This window comes from Lepidochelys olivacea (genome assembly GCF_965140295.1).
Source record: "Lepidochelys olivacea isolate rLepOli2 genome assembly, chromosome: 21".
In the NCBI taxonomy this organism is placed as follows: Eukaryota; Metazoa; Chordata; order Testudines; family Cheloniidae; genus Lepidochelys; species Lepidochelys olivacea.
Genome location: NC_140431.1, coordinates 13,603,055 through 13,625,603, shown reverse-complemented (window position 1 = coordinate 13,625,603; position 22,549 = coordinate 13,603,055). Strand labels below are relative to the sequence as shown.

General features: G+C 58.7%; 1 protein-coding gene across 2 annotated transcripts in view; it reads left to right on the top strand.

The window, feature by feature from the left end:
• CACNA1S (calcium voltage-gated channel subunit alpha1 S) overlaps nt 1–10,488 on the top strand; it is a 92,509-nt gene extending 82,021 nt beyond the window's left edge. The window contains exons 40-43 of one of the 2 annotated variants that reach the window (XM_084611485.1): nt 4,838–4,914; nt 5,751–5,845; nt 7,019–7,186; nt 9,109–10,488. In XM_084611485.1, the coding sequence (XP_084467611.1) occupies nt 4,838–4,914; nt 5,751–5,845; nt 7,019–7,186; nt 9,109–9,435 (667 nt within the window). In that variant the 3' untranslated portion in view covers nt 9,436–10,488. The remainder of the gene's footprint in view (nt 1–4,837; nt 4,915–5,750; nt 5,846–7,018; nt 7,187–9,108) is intronic. The other variant, XM_084611486.1, reaches the window with a different exon arrangement.
• Nucleotides 10,489–22,549: the final 12,061 nt, after the last annotated feature.

Below are 22,549 nucleotides of genomic sequence, written 5' to 3'. Positions count from 1 at the left end.
AGGCATCGCAGACCCAGAGATGATGACTGTCATTGGGGACACTCTCCCTGTTCCCTCCCCCCATCAATGGGAGTCCTGGGGGCCATTTTGGTGACCAGTTCTACAGGATGCCAAGAAGAGATTACAGGCACCCACTGGTCCCATTCCATCCATGGCAAGCAGCTGTCCGTCCCCTGGTACCATGCACTTCTTCAGTACCAGACGATATGCAGCAGGAGTGAGCGCCTCCACCTGAGGAGGTCTCACCTCCTTCAGCTGAGTCCTCTTCATCTGTGGACGAGGCAGTAATGCCACCCCCGCCCTCCTCTGCCGATGAGTTCGAAATGTTCCAGGAGCTCATGAAGAGGCCAGTGGACTCTCTCCAAATCCCGCTTGAGGAAGTCCAAGAGTCATAACGTTCTTTGGTGAATATCAATCCCCGAGGAAAGATTGCTCTGCCCAGTAATGAGGCACTGCTGTGCCCAGCTCGCACTCTGTGGCAAGCACTGGCCACGATTCCACCCACCTGAAAGAGAAGTGATAAGAAGTACTACATCCCACCAAAGCGGAGGGAACGCTTCTTTTCCCACCCTCGTCCTAATTCCGTAGCAGCCAATGAAAGGAGCCATCAGACTCGATCTAGACCCTCTCCAATAGACAATGAATCCAAGAGACTGGATGTATGGGGCAGAAAGAGCTACTTATCAGCTGCTCTTCAATTCCGTACTGCCAGTTACGGGCCTGGGTGATGAAATGGGACTTTACCACTTACTCAGAACATACACACTTCATTGAACATCTGCCATGAGACCAGAGAGACCACCATTATGGAGGTCCCGTCCCGCCTCCTGCTGGGGGCAGTCGAGCTGGTTCCAACAGCATTCACCAGGAAAGGATTCTATTCCAACTACTTCCTAGTTCCCGCGAGAGACAGAGGGGGAGGCTGATTCTCGACCTCAGAAACTTGAGCAACTAAGTTCTAGCACAGCAGTTCATCAGGGTGACACTAGCTCCCATTCTCCCATTGTTGGATCCAGGACACTGGCTCATTGCCCTCGACCTACAGGACGCCCATCACCACAAGTGTTTGCTTTGCTTTGTAATCGGAACAGACCACGATCGACATCGAGTTCTCCCTTCTGGACTCTCCACGGTGCAGAGGGTGTTTACGAAGTTCCTCTTGGCAGCAGCAGCTGGTCTCTGTCAATGGGGGATCTCGGTATTCCCATATTTGGACACCTGGTTGATCAGGAGTTGATCGCTCCAAGAGGTCCAATCAGCCATGGCCAAGGCGTTAACTTTATTCCAATCTCTAAGACATTGCATCAATCACAAAAAATCGATCCTAACTCCAATGTAAAGGATAAACTGCATAGGAACTACTCGGGAGCCCACAACAGCAAGAGCCTATGTTTTCTGGGAGACATCTTCCACCCTACCTGGCCTAATCTCGGTGCTACAGTTCAGCCCATAAACAAGCATGAGGGCTTGTCTTCAGCTCTTGGGACACACATCTTCCTGCATGTTCATGACTTCCTATGTGAGACTCCATCTCAGATGTCTCCAAGATTTAGAACAGTGAATATCCCAGACAGACACCACCTGTCCAAACGGGTCACAGTGCTTCAGAAGGTGTTGGATTCCCTTACATGACAGAAAGACCCACAGAGGGTCTGTGTGAGAACCCCATTCTTGCATTGCACACCATCAAAGATCCTCATGACAAATGCTTCCTCTCTGAACCCCAGGGCATGGATCCCAAATGGCTCTCAACCATGGAGTTAACTTGCTTGGCTGCAGTTCAGTCAATTTGTTTGCCTGGCAGAAAGCCCAGTACCGGCAACACTTATCTCCAGAATGGAAACGCCTTCACTCTTGATGCTCTCTTTCTTCTTCCCAAGCCCCAGAAGTTCCCCTTTCCAAAATACTTGACCACCTGCTGGAATTAAAGATACAGGGTCTCTCCGTGCGCTCTGTTAGAGTGCAGGTGGTTGCTCTCACAGTTTTCCAGTCACCCATCCAGGGCTTCTTGGTTTTTGCCCACCCTGTCACAGCCAGATTCCTCCAGTGTCTATACAACTGGTTTCCTCCTGTTTGGGACCCAGTGGGACCTCAACCTGCTTCTTAATGCTCCAAGGAAAGCCTCTGTTGAACCAACGGCCACCTGCTCTCTCCTCCACATCTCCTTCAAAACTTCATTCCTGGGCGCCATTACTTCAGCAAGATGAATCGGAGAGCGGGGGGCACTCCTGGCTGACACACCATATCCCCCCCTTTCATAGGGACAAGATTCTACTGTGTCCCCGTCCCTGTTTTCTTCCTAAGGTTGTAGGAATGTTCTTGGAAGATCACATTAACCAGGAGATTCACCTGCCAGTGTTCTACCCACATCCTCAGGCCCCCAGAGAGGTCTCAAGCCTTCATTCGCTGGATGTTCAACGGGCCCTTGCCTTCTCTGTGGACAGGACTAGGTCCTTGCGGGCCTCTCCCAGGCTACTTGTGTCGTGAACAGAATGAATGAAGGACCTGTTTCCAGTCCAGCCAGGAGTTGTCTGTGTGTTGCAGGTTGTATTTTAACCTGTTATGACAGAAGGGGGGTGTTCCCCCCCACGGTGACAGCACATTCCACTGGAGCTCAGTCCACATCCAGTACGTGCCCATAGCAGAAATCTGCAGGACTGCGACTTGGTCTTGTGCTAGCCTGTGCCAAGCATGTGCCATCTCTCCTGTTTCCAGAGAGGGCACTGCCTTTGGTGATATCGTTCTCCGAACAGTCCTTGACTCACCTCTGTGGCATCCCCCTTCCTCTCTGAGTTACTGCTCTGGAGTGTCCTGCGGCCACAGGGACGTATGCTCGACGAAGAAGGGACGGTGACTTACCTTACGTAACTTGAGTTCTTTGAGATGCTTCGTTCCTATGGGTGCTCCATACCCTGCCCCCCGGTCTCCCTCCCCTCCGCTGCGGCAGGTCTGGCTTCACAGCTGAGAAGGCGCTGAGCGGTGGCAGGCTCACGTTGCCCTGTATCCCTCCTTCAGAGCCCAAGGTGTGACTCTGTGCAGTGCCACACGACTGCAGTCTCCGATCAAAAGTGCACCGGCCCGTGCAAATCCTGTGGTGAAGCACCCATCGGCCAGAACATCTCAAAGCACCCAGGGTAAGTCACCTCCCCCTCTTCACACTTAGTGATGCTGTCCTGTCTGTCTGTCCGTCCCCATTCACCTCCTCTGTCTATCCCGAGACAGACCCTTCTATCATAGAATCATGGAATCATAGAACTGGAACAGACCTCGAGGGAGCATCTACTCCAGTCCCCTGCACTCAAGGCAGGACGAAGTATTAGCTAGACGGTCCCTGACAGGTGTTTGTCCAACCTGCTCTTAAAAATCCCCAATGATGGAGATTCCACAACCTCCCTGGGCAATTTATTCCAGTGCTTAACCACCCTGACCGTTCGGAAGCTTTTTCCTGATGTCCAACCTAAACCGCCCTTGCGGTAAGTTAAGCCCGTTGCTTCTTGTTCTGTCCTCAGAGGTTAAGAAGAACAATTTTTCTCCCTCCTCCTCGTAACAACCTTTTATGTACTTGAAAACTGTTCTCATGTCCCCTCTCAGTCTTCTCTTCTCCAGACTAAACAAACCCAATCTTTTCAATCTCCCTCACAGGTCATGTTTTCTAGACCTTCCATCATTTTTGTTGCTCTTCTCTGGACTTTCTCCAGTTTGTCCACATCTTTCCTGAAATGTGGCACCCAGAACTGGACACAATACTCCAGTTGAGGCCTAATCAGCGCGGAATAGAGCGGAAGAATTACTTCTCGTGTCTTGCTTACGACACTCCTACTAATACATCCCAGAATGATGTTTGCTTTTTTTGCAACAGCCTTACACTGTTGACTCATATTTAGCTGCTGATCCACTATGACCCCCAGATCTCTTTCCGCAGCACTCCTTCCTAGGCAGTCATTGCCCACATTGTATTGTGTGTGTGCAACCGATTGTTCCTTCCTAAGTGGAGTTCTTTGCATTTGTTCTTATTGAATTTCATCCTGTTTACTTCAGACCATTTCTCCAGTTTGTCCAGATCATTTTGAATTTTAATCCTATCCTCCAAAGCACTTGCAACACCCCCAGCTTGGTATCGTCCACAAACTTTATCAGTGTACTCTCTATGCCATTATCTAAATCATTGATGAAGATTTTGAACAGAACCGGACCCAGAACCAATCTCTGCAGGACCCCACTCGTTAGGTCCTTCCAGCATGACTGTGAACCACTGATAACAGCTCTCTGGGAATGGTTTTCCAACCAGTTATGCACCCACTTTATAGTAGCTCCATCTAGGTTGTTTTCCCCCAGTTTGTGTGTGAGAAGATCAAGTGAGACAGTATCAAAACCTTTACTACAGTCGAGATACATCATGTCTACCGCTTCTTCTCCATCCACAAGGCTTGTTGCCCGGTCAAAGAAAGCTATCCAGTTGGTTTGACACAATCTGTTCTGCTGACTGTTATCACCTTATAATAGTGTATCCATCCATCTGTCCATCTCCTTACACAGCCATCCATTCAGTACCTAGGGTGTCTATCTGTCCAGTCATTGTTTCTCTCTCTAATACAAGTGGAGTTTGTGCTGTTTTTATTAATATGATTGGGAGGGGGGTGTCAAGCCGGAGGGGAAGGGATGAGCCCAGAGGTGCTGAAGAAGAGGATGGAGGGGCGAGGAGGGAGCTGTGGTGGACAGAAGGCAGGAGGCGGTGAGGGTTTCGCATGGTGACTGTTGCTTGCGAATGGAAGCCCTTGGAGGGGTGGCTGGGGGGTGGTCCCTGCGCCAGACTGATGCTCTTTCCTGTCCCTGACAGGGTGCAGTACGAGAATGAGCTGCAGGGGGAGAGGATGCTGCCGGCATCCTGCCAGCCATGGCCGCACTCTGCCCTGGGTCAGTACCCGCAGCATCGTCGCACCGGGCACGTCCTGGCCTTACCGGGAGGGGTGTCCTGGGTGGGCAGTGACATGGCCTGGGGAAACTCCCGGCTTGCCATGTTTCACCAAGTGGCCTGGAGGATGGACCCTCTTTTGTTAGAGGGTTGGGAAGGAGGACACCCTTTGATTGGGGGGACCCCATAAGGCGTGGGAGGGAGGGGCCCCCTTTTATGTGGGGGTGGGACTCCATTTTTCACCAAGACAGCCGGGGAGCCCCCTTTTATGGTGGAACAGGGGCTGTTTCTTCATGGCCCTAAGGACGAGCTAAGCAATAGAAAGAGAAGCCGATATTGTAATTCCCTGCAGTAGCGAATGCAGATAACCTCCTTCCCTGGGGGTGTCAGTTCTGGGGGGGGGTGTCCTTTCCCCAGGCGCCATGGCCCTCAAAGGGAGGTGAAGCAGGAGGCTGGTTTTCCTGGGGTGCTGCAGGCCGAGTCCCCCCTCAGCCGGCAGAGATGGGAGGCCGCAGTGGTTTCCAGGAGGGGGCACCCGGGATCTCCGGTTTCCCCTCCCCATGCGCTGAGGGCAGAGGCGGGCTGGGTGTAAGGCCGAGGGCAGGCCCGTGCTCTGCTAATACAGCGAAGCTCTTTCCCTGTGAGCTAGGGGAGCATCTGGTTCCCTCTGCCCCTCTCGGGGGGTCGCCAGGGGAGGGGGCTGGCCCAGGGCTGGCTGGAGCTCTGCTGCCCCCACACTAGTCAATCCCTTCCCAGCTGGCACCCCCTATGCCCCAGGGCCCCAGCAGTGTCCTTCCCGTGGGCTCCCCACGTGACACCCCCCTTCCCTTCCCCTCAGGCCACAACCGCTCCTTCCGCCTGGAGAAGCTGCAGCGGCAGCTGGACAGGAGGCGGGCAGCCAGTGTCGGCGGATGCCCGGGGTGCGGGCTGCAGGTAAATGGGGCTGGGGTATCATGTGGCTCATCTGGGGGGGGGGGGCTAGTCCCCCTCCCATTTTGGGCTGGCCAAGACAACTGTGCACTGGAGGCACCTGGCCCGCTGGGGCCAGCTGGCAGGAGATCCCAGCGTGGCATCCGCCCCAGGCCGGTTGGCCCCTGGGAAGCGGGACGGAGCCCGCGCTCCTGGCCCATCCGCAGCAGAGACGCGGCCACGGGGCTGGGGGAGGCTGGGGATGTCCCGGTGACCAGCCACGAGCCACCCGAATGGCTCGGGCGCAAAGAGCACCCCTGCCCTCTTCCCAATGGCCACTGGAACGGCCCACAGGCCTGGAGCCTCTGCCAGGGCCACCGGTGGCCAGGAGTGGGGATGGGCGTACCGGGGAATGGAGGACTGGAGCGGGGGTCATGCCTTGTTATAACCAGGTAATCGTGGCTCCGCTGTATAAGGAGATGAGGCTCTGTAGCCTTTCCCCTTCTCTGCCCATTCCCCGGCCTTTTCTGCCCTGCGCTCCAGAGGAAAGGAGAAGGCCCCTGGGGCTATGGACAGGGGGCTGTTGCTAGCCTGGGGGAGTTGGCCATTGGCTTGACAGGAGCTGAGCTCAAGCGGTTACATAACCCCCACTGCTAGCACTTCCCCTGCCTTGTGCTGGAGGCCAGGGCCCTGTGGGAACATGGCCCCAGCCCCCCGTCCCCGGGGCGAGGATCGGGTGACATTGCTATTCCCCTGCCTGGGCACAGAGCGACGCCGCGGGCCCCGGTAACTGGGCTGTATCCTGCAGCTCAGAGCGTGGTCAGCTCGGCAGCTGTTGTTGGACTGGCCCTCGGGTTCTGTGCCCTCGCCAACGATCGCCGCCTCTCCTTAAACTAACCGGGGCGCCCGGCTCTTCCCGGAGCCCAGCGGGGAGCAGGGCAGGCGAAGGTAGCGCTGTCCGAGTGCAGAGGCATTGCCCCGGAAGAGGCTGCGCTCTTCCTCCAAAGGGGTGCCACCGGGCGGCTAGCGGACGCCACGGCAGGCGAGAGGGATCCGAGCGGGCGATTGTGTCGCCCTGGCTGCTCAGCAAGCCCGGGGAGGGTGGGGGGGTGGCCCCTGGGCGATTCCACAGAGCAGCACCCACCTCGCCCACCCGCCGAGGCTGTTGCAGCAGGTTCAGAATTGCTCACCCCCCAGGATGTGACTCTTGGCTGCTTCTCTGCCCAGCTGCCCAGAGAGGAGGCGGTTGCCCGGGAGCGGGGAGCAGAGCTGAGCTCCGAGCGCCAGCTGGATGGTGGCCATGAGGCGAACGGGGAGGGAGATGCTGCCGCCTCTACCCCGCCCACCAATTTACTCATCCAGGAGGTAGAACTGGGGCAGGACCCTGCGGGGGGACTGGCTGGGGGGGGGCTGGAGAGACTGTTCCTGGGGGAGCGGTGAAAGGAGGAGAGGAGCCACAGCTCCTGGAGGGGGACGGGGTGAGGCAAGGGGGCAGAGGCAGGATGGGACAGGGGGAGTTGCCAGCCCTGAGCCTCCGGATGGGATGGGGAGCAGAGCTCAGCCCCGGTTAGAGGGGTCGAAGGTCATCGACAGGGTGGTGAAGTAGAGGCAATGGGGGACACGGAGGGGACCGGAATGGGGTAAAAGCGGAGATCAGTAATGGTGCTGGCACAGGGGTATGGAGGGCAGAAAGCCAGCTGTGGGATAGACGCAGGAAGGGGGCTGCGGGTCGGGACTGAGGGGCACCGGCGGAGCTGGGGGAGCCCAGGGCTGGGCTAGCAGGGGGCTGCGGGTCGGGACTGAGGGGCACCGGCGGAGCTGGGGGAGCCCAGGGCTGGGCTAGCAGGGGGCTGCGGGTCGGGACTGAGGGGCACCGGCGGAGCTGGGGGAGCCCAGGGCTGGGCTAGCAGGGGGCTGCGGGTCGGGACTGAGGGGCACCGGCGGAGCTGGGGGAGCCCAGGGCTGGGCTAGCAGGGGGCTGCGGGTCGGGACTGAGGGGCACCGGCGGAGCTGGGGGAGCCCAGGGCTGGGCTAGCAGGGGCTGCGGGTCGCGATTGAGGGGCACCGGCGGAGCTGGGGGAGCCCAGGGCTGGGCTAGCAGGGGGCTGCGGGTCGGGACTGAGGGGCACCGGCGGAGCTGGGGGAGCTCAGGGCTGGGCTAGCAGGGGCTGCGGGTCGGGACTGAGGGGCACCGGCGGAGCTGGGGGAGCCCAGGGCTGGGCTAGCAGGGGGCTGCGGGTCGGGACTGAGGGGCACCGGCGGAGCTGGGGGAGCCCAGGGCTGGGCTAGCAGGGGGCTGCGGGTCGGGACTGAGGGGCACCGGCGGAGCTGGGGGAGCCCAGGGCTGGGCTAGCAGGGGGCTGCGGGTCGGGACTGAGGGGCACCGGCGGAGCTGGGGGAGCCCAGGGCTGGGCTAGCAGGGGGCTGCGGGTCGGGACTGAGGGGCACCGGCGGAGCTGGGGGAGCCCAGGGCTGGGCTAGCAGGGGGCTGCGGGTCGGGACTGAGGGGCACCGGCGGAGCTGGGGGAGCCCAGGGCTGGGCTAGCAGGGGGCTGCGGGTCGGGACTGAGGGGCACCGGCGGAGCTGGGGGAGCCCAGGGCTGGGCTAGCAGGGGGCTGCGGGTCGGGACTGAGGGGCACCGGCGGAGCTGGGGGAGCCCAGGGCTGGGCTAGCAGGGGGCTGCGGGTCGGGACTGAGGGGCACCGGCGGAGCTGGGGGAGCCCAGGGCTGGGCTAGCAGGGGGCTGCGGGTCGGGACTGAGGGGCACCGGCGGAGCTGGGGGAGCCCAGGGCTGGGCTAGCAGGGGGCTGCGGGTCGGGACTGAGGGGCACCGGCGGAGCTGGGGGAGCCCAGGGCTGGGCTAGCAGGGGGCTGCGGGTCGGGACTGAGGGGCACCGGCGGAGCTGGGGGAGCTCAGGGCTGGGCTAGCAGGGGGCTGCGGGTCAGGACTGAGGGGCACCGGCGGAGCTGGGGGAGCCCAGGGCTGGGCTAGCAGGGGGCTGCGGGTCGGGACTGAGGGGCACCGGCGGAGCTGGGGGAGCCCAGGGCTGGGCTAGCAGGGGCTGCGGGTCGCGATTGAGGGGCACCGGCGGAGCTGCAGGTGGAGAATTTGCCGAGCTCCTGCTCACACTTGGCTCTGGGCCCAGTTCTCTCCCGAGCGTGAACGCTCCCAGCTCCACATGTTTGTTCCCGCTGGGAAACGCAGGCGTCAGCCGCCCTGAGCTCAGGGGTGGTTTCTGCACAGCCCGAGCAGCCGGGCCTTGCTGATCCCTCTCTTCTGCGGCAGGCTCTTCTCTCGGGGGGCCTCGGCGCTCTGGCCCGCGACCCATCCTTTGTGTCGGCCGTGGGAGCCGAGAGGGCGGCCACCTGCCAGCTGGAGATGGTGGTGATGGAAGAGGCCGCGGCCGAGTTGCTGAGGGGAAGGGAAAGCCCGGTGGGAGCGGAGGCCGGTTCCACCCACCGACACACCCTGGCCGCATCCCTGCATAGCTCCCGGGGGCCCAACACGCCTGGCTCCCAGGGGCCATCTCCAGCCCCCACCAGTGAGACGCCGCCGGGGATCCCCCTTGCCAACGGTGCCAGCCGGGAGGTGCCACCCATTTGTGGGCTTTGAGAGGGAAAACACAGCACCATGGGAACACAGCACCATCCCCTCCCACGCCCAGCCCTGACTGGTTGCTCTCTGCCCCGGGCCAGGCAGATGGGAGCAGAGAAGGACTCGCCCGGCTGTTTGTGGAGGAGCTGCGAGGGCCTGATCTCCGGGGGCATTTCCTACCGGGGTGTCTGGCGCTGCGTGGGCTGGGTGTGCCCCCTGCCCTCCCAAGAGCTGAAACGTGTGCACCGGACGGGTCATTAAATCCCTGGCACCGCGATCTCGCTGCTCCGCTCTGTCCTTCTGGGCTCTGGTCTTCGATCAGAGGGGGGTCCAGCGGAGACCCTTGGGGGCCTGCTTTCCAGCGGTGCTGAGCACCCGCAGCTCCAGCCAACGCCAGTGGATGCCCGTCCCTCTGAACGCCAGGCCCCCCAAGGGTCTCCAGTCAGGCCTGCCGAATGAGCGGCCGCTTTCCAACCATGGGGCTGAATGCAAATAGCCAGAGCCGGCCCTTGCCATCTAGACCAGGCACGTGCTACAGGTGAGGGACGAGGGCCAGCGAGGGGAAGGGGGAGATTTTCACTATTTATCTCGCTCCCTGTGACATACTGAGAGGCCTCACCTCTCATTGTCATGTGAGCCTTTGCAAATCAATGCCAGGGTGACTGGCCGAAGGTCACAGGGGGGGGTCTGTGGCCAGCGTGGGAACTGAACCCACATCTGAGTCCCAGCCCGAGCCTTAACCACAAGCCCCTGCTTCCTCTGTCTGTCCAGGAGCCACTGGCTGAGCCTGCCCTTGGCTTGGACCCTGAGCTTGGAGGGGCAGCTTGCCTGCAGTGATTTATTATTGCTGTTACCCTAGTGCCTAGGAGCCCCCGTCATGATGCTCGGGCCTGTGCCAACGCAGGACAGAAAGAAGGTCCGTGCCCTAAGGGGCTGGCTCACCACGAAAGCCCTGGGTCAATCTCCCTTCTCGCATTGTCTTCAGCCAGGACAGGTGGCATTTCTGGCCGATGAGTAAAATCACACGTGTGTTTTGTTCTAATCAGCCTAATAAAGAGCAGATTTGGTGCCTTTTGTGTTAAATTTCCCAGGCTGGGTTCAAAAGTGGGGCTGCCTCGCTTTGTTCCAAGCAGGAATAAGTGCTCTGGGTCAAATCTAGCTCAGATACAACACCCATTCTGTGTGTGTGGTGTGTGTGTGTGTGTAAATTAACAACAAGTGCAACATGCTGAGTGGGCTGGATTCTGCTGCATTTGGATGCCTCCTTCCAAAAATGTGCCCTAGCTCCACCACAAGGCAGGGGCTTGACACAGGAACAACGGCTTGAAATTCTCCAGCCTGCGTTAGACAGGAGGTCAGACGAGGGGAGCGCAGGGGTCCCTGCTGGCGTACATCAGCATCGTGCCATTGCTGTCAATGGAGCTGTGGCAGCTGAGGATGTGGCTTCTCTGTCATTCGCTGATAATCCAGCCCTGTTCCCTTCTACGGCGATGAACCAGAGCCAAATTCATGCGTACCACGAAAGGAACCAGATAGGGCTTGAAAGTCGCGGAGGGAGCAGATGTGCCGGGGCTGGGATTTGTAGCGAACGGCTGATCTGCTGAATTCGTCCTCTCCCTCACTGTGCAAAATTGCCCAAGGAGCCCGACGCCGGGGACGGGGCTCTTGGGAGAGTCTGGCCCGCCGTGACATCCAGGGGTCCGTGCTGTCCTGCCAACGTGGAGTGATCTGGGACAAGGCCGGAGACACCCCAGCCAAGACAGCATTGCCCAGGAGGGGCAGAGACCAGCCAGTGCTGCCAGGATGGCACTTCTGTCATGGTGAGCGGTGGGGGTGGGGCTGCATAGCACCCCCTGCTGGACAATGCTTCTCCTCCCCTCTGGCCCCCGGGCTGCACGCTCTGTTTTGAAGCAGCACAAGCCCATCGCTGGCCCAGTCTCCGGCTAATCTAGATTAAAATGCAGAGAAATGATGGGTCCCACGGGACGCGCTGAATCAATAGAGCCCGTCTGCTCTCGGCCCTGGTGTTTATTTGTTAACTTAATAAACGGGAAGTGGCTGTCGCAGGGACCATCTGCGGCCAAGCCCTGGCGAGTGACAGCAGGGGGTTCCCCCCGGGGAGTGAGGGAGGGGAAAGGAGCCAGGCGGTCAGAGGCTCTCTGCAGGTGGAGAGCCGGGGAGTTGGCAGGGGAAACGAGGCCCGTGCTCAGATGGAACTCCAGGGTCTCCCCCCAGAAGTCAGGGGGCGTCCCTGGGAATTTAAGGAGTGGCTGGCCCCCCTCTGCGCAGTGTTTAATCAGCCACAAGCTATAGGAACTGAGCGTTGTCTAGTGGTTGGAACCGGGGACCGTGGGCCAGGCCTCCTAGAGTCTGTTCCCAGCTCTGGCACACTGTGTGCCCACGGGCAAATCACTTGCCCTGTTCTGTGCCTCAGTTTCCCTTTCTGTATTGTGGGGATAATGGTACCCATCTGCCTCGCAGGGGAGTTGTGAAGCTTCATTAATCATGATCCAGCCAAAGACCTTACAGGTGTGTGGCTGAGGGAGGATCTAGGTTGGATATTAGGAAACACTGTTTCACTAGGAGGGTGGTGAAGCACTGGAATGGGTTCCCTAGGGAGGTGGTGGAATCTCCATCCTTAGAGGTTTTTAAGGCCCAGCTTGACAAAGCCCTGGCTGGGATGATTTAGTTGGGGTTGGTCCTGCTTTCAGCAGGGGCTGGGACTAGATACCTCCTGAGGTCCCTTCCAACCCTGATACTCTCTGATTCTATGATACACGAGATGGTGCCAGGGTCTCCCTCGAGTGGCAGAAGGGGGAGCTGGAGTCTAGTGGACTGAGCCAGGACGCCTGGGTTCCACTTCTGTCTTATTGCGTGACCTCGGACCAGCCACTCGCCGCTGACTGCCGGGGCCTTCATTCTGGGGAGCCCCAGTTGGAGACACTTGAGGCCTGATCGTGAGGAAGTGTCACGCGCCCGCTGCTCAAGCTGCACTCAATGGGCATTACAGGGGCTCAGCACCCCGGGAAAGCCCCGCCCCAGGGGCCTCAGGCTGGGCTCCCAAACCGAGGGTGGTCTCGTTGAGGTGGGCTCTTAGCTCTTCCAGGCAGGACCTATGCGTCCAGCACGGCAGGGCCCCACTCTCAGCTGGGGTCCCCAAGGGCACAGCTGCTCCGCAGTGAAAACACCACACGCCATGCGTCTCAGAGCCCCGGTCAGCTGGCTCAGGCTCAGGCTATGGGGCTAACAGCAGGGCAGACGTTCCCGCTCGGGTGGGAGCCAGGCCCGGAGACCCAGCGAGAGGGGAGGGCTCCAGCCTGAGTGGGAACGTCCACACTGCTGCTGTTAGCCCCAGAGTGTGACCCCCACAAGCCTGAGCCCATAGTCCCAGGCTCAGAGACTTACTGTCATGGGGGGAGGAGGGGTTTCAGTGTAGCTGTACCCCTCAGTGAAATACACATATTAACGAGGCCTCAATCGCTTTCTGCCTCAGTTTCCCCACCTGACCTATCCATGGGGAGTGAGGTGAACTAGCCCATGTTTGTGGATGGGACATCTGGGCTGTAATTCAGACGTATCCTCATTAAAGGGGGCCGATTGTCCAACTCCAAGTCTTACCCCTTCCTTTTGCTCAGGAGTTAACCCAGAACTTGGGGAGGGGCAGGTCCCACGGGGCAGGAAACTGGTTCCTAGAGCTTCAGGCCAGAAGGGACCAGGGTGACCAGCCAGTCTGGCCTCCTGCATCGCCCCGGATGGAGAACGTCCCCCAGTGATTCCTGCCTCCAGCCCATAACTCCTGGCAGAGTTGGCGCCTGCTTCTTAGCCCGCCCCAGTCGATCCCCGTGTAAGATTCCAAGTGATGGTGAACCCACCCCGCCCTCGTGCACGGTGCCACTGGCGAAGGGCCTTTTACCGGTGAAAATCGGGCCTCTTATGTTTAGTCTGAATGTCTCTAGCTTCAGCTTCCAGCCGCCTAGTCTCCCCTTGGCTCGCCCCATAGCACAAGTTTTGCTGTACACCCGCGACCTGCTGATCTCATTCCAGCTGACTCCCAGGAACGTCTCTCTCTGTGCAGCCAGACAACCCCCTCCCCCTGTCCGACAGGCCATTCCCACTTCCTGCCCCACAATGGGGCTTTGTCAGGGCTTCCACCTCCTCACTGGGCTCCTGTGACCAAGGGGATCAGCCTCCGCCCAGGGACATCAAAGGGCTGGCGCTGCCCTGGGGACTGGCTGTGACCCAGTGGGGGAGGTGGACGATGGGTGGCTCAGGGGGTCGCTGGCCTCCAGCCTAGTCTAGTGTGTTCCCCACTAGTGCTGGTCAGTGGGGAGGAAAAAGCTTCCCACGCTCTGCGTGCCTGGGCTCAGCTCTTGGTTCGGGCCCAGCTCAAGTCTAAGCCGACACTCACCTATCGGTGCCAACCGCCTGGCCCCGCTGTGTCCCTCGGGGCAGGGGCGAGACCGGGCTGGCCTGTCATGGATGCACAGGAGACCCTTCGCTGAGGCTGCTGGACACAGCCAGACCCCGAGAGCACTCCGATGGGGTCTCAAGAGATTGGGTCATAGTAAGGGGCCTGGGCCCAGAAATCAAACCCACCCCAAGCCCAGCAGGAGGCGCCGGCTGGGGCCATGTGAAACGCGTGATACACGCGCCGGTTGGCTTCCCCTGCCAGAGACGTGCTGGAGAAACAGACTCCCAGCTAAAGTTTTCCGGGCAAGGGATCCTTCAAATGAGGCCAGATCATGTCTGCGCTGCAGGAGCATTAAAAACTCCGCTGCACAAGCCCTCGAGCTTTGTCGCGTGGCCCCAGCCGGCGTGGCAGGAGCTCCCTTGTGATAAGCAGGCGAGTCTCGATCGTCGGGACATCCGCGACAGCCCGCCCGTCGCCGCTGGACAGCGAGGACCACACCTAATACAGGGGAGAGCCTGCTCGGCTTTCCCCTTCCTTCCTTTCTCCCCACCACCGTCTTCCTCCTGTCCTCTCTCTCTCTCTCGGTTCTTCACCTGATCCGAGACCATTGGCACGGCCCAACGCCAGCGTGCCAGGAGGAGACAGACCCCGCAGCTCTGCGCTGCCAGCAAAGGAGGGGGACCAGACCAGCCAGATGACACTGCAGCCAGGGGGAGGCCGACCTGCCTGCCCAGGTGTCAGCCAGTGGCTTGTATCCTGAGAAGGCGGTGGAAAGCCATATTGCCCCTTTACTACCCTGTCTCTTCTCCTCCTTCTGCATCCGTCTCTTGGGTCAAAAGCAAGGCAAGTGACCACCATTCACAGCACTCCAGCAACAGAACTAACCCTTTCCTGTCCACTAACCCTAAACCCGAACCCAAAAATCCCCCTTCTCCGCTGTCCTCTTGGCTGCCCTCCAGGGGTGCTGGCTCGACGCACGGCAGCTCTTTGGGTGCTCTATAAACATAGGCTCACACAATGTTTTCCAACTACCCTGTGTACATCTGGCAGCTGCGAAATGCAGCCACCTCTGGGGGGGGGGGCTGAGCACCACGCACATGCCACAGGGGGCTACTCCCCTGCAGACACCCCCTTATCCTCATTCGCTCGGCTTCTCTCTCTTGCACTGGAGCGAGAGAACGGGTCAGGAGCAGGGCAGCGGCTCTGCAGTGGAGACCCCGAGGCCGCCAGGAAGGGCGCTTTGATCTCTCCAGCTGTCACGCTTTCTCCTGTTTTCGCCTCCGGATTCTCCGTAACATCTGAGTTACTGGTTTATTTTTTGTTCCGAGCCCGGCGGTCTCTCATGGTCACTTTTCACCAGCTGGCCCGGGTGCATCGTGCCGCCGTGTGAACGGGATGGCCCGGGCGGCGACGGAGCTGTGCACGTGGAAAGGGCTTTGGAACCACACAGGCATGGCTGGGGCAGGACGGGGGGCAGGGAGCAGCTCCCATTCACTAGGGCAGTGCATGCCCACCGTTAGGAACATAGACGCTGCCCAGTTGGGCCAGGCCCAGGGCCTCCAGACGAGCCTAAACGGCCCTCTCCCTACGAGTTAGAATGGCTTAAACCATGAAGCAGGAGGCTTTACATTCTGTGAGAAACAAGCTGTGGGCTCTGGATCCCCCCCACCAACAAAATCCCCTCTGGGATTGTCTCCTGTCTGACGGCACACGTCTTCCTTGGGCTGCCCATGGGGCTCGGGGGGGCAGCGGGGGAGATCGTGGCCTGGATTCCTTTGCCTGCCCTGGGATGGAGTCTGCAGAGCCACCCCTGGGAGGAGAACAGCAGCAGGGGCTTTCTGTGCCCAGCCGGGGCTGAGAAGCTCCAGCGAAGGGTGCCCTCAAACAGCGATAGATGGCCAGACAAGTGCTTGTCCCCTGGCCGGGTTAAGGCAGAGAGGCCCAGGACAAGGTGCCGCCTCTCCCCACCCTGTCCATGGGGCGATGCCAGTGTCTCAGCTTTCACTGTGTTTCGTTGCTAGCCTTCCTGCTAGCCAGACGGCTGAGGGTAACCGTGACATCAACGTCTGCCTGAGTCTGCAGCCAGCCTGCAGTAGAGGGGGAGCACCAACCGCTCGCGCCAAGGAGGAAGCCAGCTGGCCCGAGACCCAGCCTCAGAAAAGCCCAGGCCCCCACTCTGCTTTTGGAGGAGCAGTTGCTGTGGGGGACATTTCCAGGTCCCCGTATGGGACCAGCTGGAAGGGTCTCTGGGTAAGATCCCTTGTGAGGCCCAGAACCTTTTCCTCCCCCGGCACAGTCTGTCCTGCCTGGAAGTTGGTGGCTACAACAAGGGGCTGGGGTGGGAGTGTGCTGGAAAAGAGGGGAGACATCTGAGAGCTGGGAAAGACTCCAGAGCGGGGATGGAATTTCTTATGGGGAAGAGCCTATTTCCCCATTAAATCCATGCTCCAGGCGGGGTGGGGGGGTCACTTGGGTGTGTAATGGGAGAGCTGCCTCAGCCAGGCCAGTCTCTCCCGCAGCCCTTTGGGGAGAAGGGGGCATTGTGCTGGCTCTTGCCCCCCATGAAGATCCAGGTCACACCGCTGGAGTTCACAGGCGCCAGGGCCCCTGTTTGAAGCTGCAGGTTCATGCAGGGTGAGAGGCGACTGGCCAAGGCGTGTGTGAAATGGCACCAGTGGCCTTGTCCTTAGCAGCGCCGCGACTGCCTGGTCTCACTGAGTTATTATTGTTCTGTGCCCAGCACCCAGGACAGAGGGGATCCACCCAGCTGCGTGGGCCCGGGCAGTGGGATGCTGTGCATCCCTTGCTGCTCTTGCAGAGGTTGTGTTTGCTCCCTCACAGCACTGCTTCAGGCCAGGCCTGCAGCACAGTCCGGTGCTGAGTGTCCTTAGGGCCCCAGCCTGGGATCCCACTGCACTTCAAATGCCCGTCATCAGCAGTAGGCATTCAACAGGCAGGATCAGGCCCCTGGCATTCCACCACCTTTCCCAAGCTAAGCAGCAGTAGGCCATGCCAACAACTGGGTGGGACGCCACCGAGGTACGCTTGCTTGAAGTGTTGCAAGATTGCTGCAAGAAGAGAGGTGGTAAGCCAGCAGGGGGTGATCTATCCCCGGAGTCAGTTCCAGCCAAGGGGCAGTAGGGGGTGCTGTGCTACAGAAAGAACCACATTTTAGAGGAGCTCTAAAAGAGAAGCCTTGACCTCGTTTAGTCAGTAAGGATCCCGAGGCGATTTGCACAAGACTTGGCGATCCCAACTACAGTCCACTGTGGATAATTGCATTCTGCCTACCTAGAGTCCCCTGCTAGTTCAACTAGCCATGGCGTTCTTCACTGCCTCTTAGCTTCTTACAGTCCATTGCTAAACAGCTGCTGGCTTCCACCCAGAGGGGGCTGCATTTCAGGAGTGCAGGGAATTAGCCTTGCACGTGTAAGCGTGAAACGTTCAGGACAAAAAGCATCATATAAAGGTGAACTACTGTCTGTGGTGTGGCAACCGTTAAAGGCTATTTTTACAGGAGCCTGTTCTTCACTGGATACCAAGTAAGTGAGAGCCACGGCTCATCTACTAGACCAGGGGTCGGCAACCTTTCAGAAGTGGTGCGCTGAGTCTTCATTAATTCCCTCTCTTTTAAGGTTTCGCGTGCCGGTCATACATTTTAACGTTTTTAGAAGGTCTCTTTCTTTAAGTCTATAATATAGAACTAACCTATTGTTGTACGTAAAGTAAATAAGGTTTTTAAAATGTTTAAGAAGCTTCATTTAAAATTACATGAAAATGCAGAGCCCCCCGGCCCGGTGGCCAGGACCCGGGCCGGGTGAGTGTCACGGAAAGTCCGCTCGCGTGCCGCCTTTGGCACGTCTGCCATAGGTTGCCGACCCCTGTATTGGACTATTGGCTAGAGGAAGCGATTTAAACTCCTGTACTTAGATTGGAAACTCTTGGGGTCTGCGCCACGGGGCCTGGCCCAGCTCTGAGTTCCTGGATGCCACTGCAATACAGACAGTAAATGATAATCACAGGGTCTGCGCTGCCTTCCACCGTCCTTTCTTCTCGTAATTTTTCTGTGGCAGCTTCAGGATTAAAAGGGCAGAGTTTGGATTTCACACCTGGTTAACCCCCAGGAGCTAGCCAAAGGCATTCTGATTAAGAGGTTTTATCCTCCCCCCCCTGCAATCTATTTCACTTGATCAGCCGTTGTTCCCGTTCACAGTCACTAGACGCGCAGCCAGTCTCCTGGGAGATGGCCCAATTCCTGGGTGTGCAGGCTGCAGTCATTACATGTACTGGCTACATAAGCAGCTGGGGAACCCTGACCAGCCATGATTGCTTCCTGGGCAGGTTTGGAGTGACGTACAGCTGATCGGCCTGCCCAAGCAAATGAGTGTGTGATAACAGAGCGGGGGAATCCACCCCACCACGTCTCGCTCAGAGGGTTTTGCGAGGGGAGGAGGCATCGCGATGAAGTTCACCTATCGCTGATCCGGCGCACGGTACATTGGGCCCTTTCTGAGCTGGCCTGGTGGCACCAGCCACAGCCCCACAGCTGGCTAATGAGGAGGGAGCAGTGTTTGCTGTTGATGAGCCATGCCTGCAGAGATCAACAGCTGCCTGTGTGGAGAAGAGCTAATGAATTTGGTTTCCAAGGGTCAGCTTCATGAAGGAGTGGAACTGTCTTCTGGGGCTGACACACCAGGGATTGAACGGGGGGACTGTCTTCTAGGGCCTGACACTCCAGGGATTGAACGGGGGGACTGTCTTCTAGGGGCTGACACACCAGGGATTGAACGGGGGAACTGTCTTCTGGGGCTGACACTCCAGGGATTGAACGGGGGGGACTGTCTTCTAGGGGCTGACACACCAGGGATTGAACGGGGGGGACTGTCTTCTAGGGGCTGACACACCAGGGATTGAACGGGGGGGACTGTCTTCTGGGGCTGACACACCAGGGATTGAACGGGGGAACTGTCTTCTGGGGCTGACACTCCAGGGATTGAACGGGGGGGACTGTCTTCTAGGGCCTGACACTCCAGGGATTGAACGGGGGGACTGTCTTCTGGGGGCTGACACACCAGGGATTGAACGAGGGGACTGTCTTCTGGGGGCTGACACACCAGGGATTGAACGGGGGGACTGTCTTCTGGGGGCTGACACACCAGGGATTGAACGGGGGGGACTGTCTTCTGGGGGCTGACACTCCAGGGATTGAACGGGGGGACTGTCTTCTGGGGCCTGACACTCCAGGGATTGAACGGGGGGACTGTCTTCTGGGGCTGACACACCAGGGATTGAACGGGGGGACTGTCTTCTAGGGGCTGACACACCAGGGATTGAACGGGGGGACTGTCTTCTGGGGGCTGACACTCCAGGGATTGAACGGGGGGACTGTCTTCTGGGGCTGACACACCAGGGATTGAACGGGGGGACTGTCTTCTGGGGGCTGACACTCCAGGGATTGAACAGGGGGGACTGTCTTCTGGGGGCTGACACTCCAGGGATTGAACAGGGGGGACTGTCTTCTGGGGGCTGACACTCCAGGGATTGAACAGGGGGGACTGTCTTCTGGGGGCTGACACTCCAGGGATTGAACGGGGGGGACTGTCTTCTGGGGGCTGACACTCCAGGGATTGAACGGGGGGACTGTCTTCTGGGGGCTGACACTCCAGGGATTGAACGGGGGGACTGTCTTCTGGGGGCTGACACTCCAGGGATTGAACGGGGTGCCACCAGCTGCTGGTTTTTGCATTGGTGAGTGGTCCCATCAACCACTGCTGGGAGCCACAGAGCCCTTTCTGGGGAACACAGAACCAGGGCCCCTCTGAAAGAAGAGTCAAGATCTAGGGCCAGTGCACTGGTTGAACCAAGAGGAAGTCTAACTAAAATTCCCTGGCAACCTTTGGCCTGTTGGAGTCGTGATTCTCAACATCCCCTCCTGCAGGACCCGTGGAACAGGGGTCACATGTTCTCCTTAAACAGCTGCCGCATTCCAGCCTAGCAGTGGCTGCACTGCAATGGGGGGCGGGGGGGGGGGGGATTCAGAAAGTCACAGATTTTAAGGCCAGATGGCACCATTCTGTCATCGAGTCTGACCTCGTGTGCAGCCCAGCCCAGAGGGTTTCACCCCCTCGCCCCTGGATTAAGCCCCAAGAGTGGTGTTTGACTAAAGCAGGAGGGAGCTCAGCACGCTCTTCCCTGCCCTGGCCCTCTCCTTGGCTTGAGTCGGTGGCTGGGGCTTCTATACACAACCCTCGCAGCTACTGGGCCAGATCCATCGCATCAAGGACTTCAAGGCAGCTGCACCGGTCCACATCTGCTGAGGTTCTGCCCCCCACCGCCCGCACCGTGTCTCTCCTGTTGCTCTGTCCTGCCTTTGGGGCCAGGTGGTGGGGCCAGAGTAAGGAACCCGGCGGGCTGTGGAGCGGCTCCCTTCCAGGTCCCTGGTTCCAATGCTCCCCTGGGGCTGGGGGCTGGACGGCATTTTCAAGGGCGATGGCTCTTTGTGAAATGGGTTTGCTGGGGTCTCCATTCTTGGCGGGCACTAGTTTGTCTCCCCATTGTTCTTTAATTCAGTAACCTGTAATAATGCCCCTGATGCCCCTGGGGGAGCATCAAACACAAACCTACACTGAGAGGTCAAGGACTGGACAGAGGGAGAATAAACTCTCCTCTCTGTCCTCCAGGGTCCTCCAGGGCAGGGGCGGGGGAGGGATAGCTCAGTGGTTTGAGCATTGGCCTGCTAAACCCAGGGTTGTGAGTTCAATCCTTGAGGGGGCCATTTAGGGATCTGGGGCAAAAATTGAGGATTGGTCCTGCTTTGAGCAGGGGGTTGGACTAGATGACCTCCTGAGGTCCCTTCCAACCCTGATATTCTATGATACTTCTATGACTGTCTTCTAGGGGCTGACACACCAGAGATTGAACGGGGGACTGTCTTCTAGGGGCTGACACTCCAGGGATTGAATGTGGGGCACTCCAGAGCAAAAAGCAACAAGTGGTTAGAACTTGAGCTAAAGAGCCAGGCTTCTGTGGCTGTAGCTGCAATAGACCAAGCCCAGGTTTGTTTGCTGCATTGTTGTAGCTGTTTTGGTCCCAGGATATGAGCCAGTGGGTGTGGTGATGGACCAACTTCTGCTCGTGAAAGAGACAAGCTTTCGAGCTGCCCCGAGCTCTTCTCCAGGTCTGGGCTTGGATTGGCACAGAGGGGGCCTCACTGTAACACACACTCATCAGGGGGGCACTATTTGCAGGGTTAGAAACCAGGCACACACCTGCCTTTCCAAATGATTTATCGGCTTTCTGCTATACCTCTGGTTGCCATAGAAATGAGAGTGAAATAAGTATTGCTAATAATTAATCCTCAAAAAATAACATTCACCCTTGTACCGAGCCCTTTTCAGCCCAGGCCCACCAAGAAGGAGCAACACAGTTTGCCCCCATTTTACTGATGTGGGAAGCTGAGGCACTGGGAAGGGAAATGCCACAAGACAGCAACAGAGCAGAACGCAGGAGTCCAGATGCCTAGTCCCCTCCCTTAACTATTCGATCATACCACTCCCTCCTTAAAAAAACAAAACCAAAACAAAATAGAACATACAGCAGGGATGAAGTCGGGCCACAAGCTACTGCCACAAGACAAGGTATTTACACCAGAGAGCAGGCTGGTCCTATGGCTTCCCTGAGGGAATGGAGACCGGCCCTGTAAGCAACGACAATGAAACCTGGTGGTGGTCTCTCTCACTGGGACTCACAGGGCCTGACCCCTCTCATCCTGGTGTGAACCAACGGGCTAAAATCAGTGATGGGGAGAGGAGGATCGTGCCCTATTCTAGAGGGTGCCCACCTGATACAAGACCAAGAAGCTCAGCAGGGCTGGGGCCTCAGCTCACGGGCAGCAGTGTCCCCACTCAGCACAGCTGGGCAGGTGTGGCCAGCACTGTATGTCCCATGGGTGTGCTCAATGCAGTTAACAAAGGTGCCGGTGGAGAGCAGGGTCCACAGGCCCGGGTGCCACTGGCGGTCTGCTCATTGGCAAACAGGCCGGGGAGTATCCTGGCCTCGCGGGGGTGGGTTTGTCTGTGAGCCTGGTCCCTCTTTAGGCCCTGCTCCTCTCTGCCCCATGTGCCCCTCCCAATGCAGCTGCTAGCATATGTGCCGTGTGCAGCCATGGCACCAAACTAGCCTATTCTCTTCCCACCGCCGATCCTGGCAGTCCCCCCACCCACCGCCTTACAGCGGTGGGACTCAGGACCTTTGCTCTGGAAGCATCAGTCGCTCTGCAGCCATGACGTACCATGCAGCGGGCGTGACACGTATGCAGCAAATGTGCGTGGTGGGGTGGGAGTCTGGGGCCACTGTGCAGGAAGGCGGATCTCCGCGTAGCCTGGCACTAACTTCAGGGCCGATGTGGGTGTAACAAGCTGGTCCCCGGCACCCATAGCCCAGGACCTACGAGCCTCTGGAGTTAAAGGAAAACGGGCTGGGTGAGAACTCAATTTCCCGGCGCAGCTGGAGAGCTCAAGGGCCCTGGCCTCACCCCACAGGAGATGCTGCTCCCATGAGCAGGGCGAAAACCCTGCAGCCAGCAGGGGGGAGTGGTGCGGCTCTGACACACCAGCATCCTCAATACACCGCCCCCCCGGGGGCAGGTCTGTCACAAAGGTGGGCGCTGGGTTGTGTTTGTGTTGGGAGCTGACACCCCCTGTCCACAGCTCCCGGCCTGTC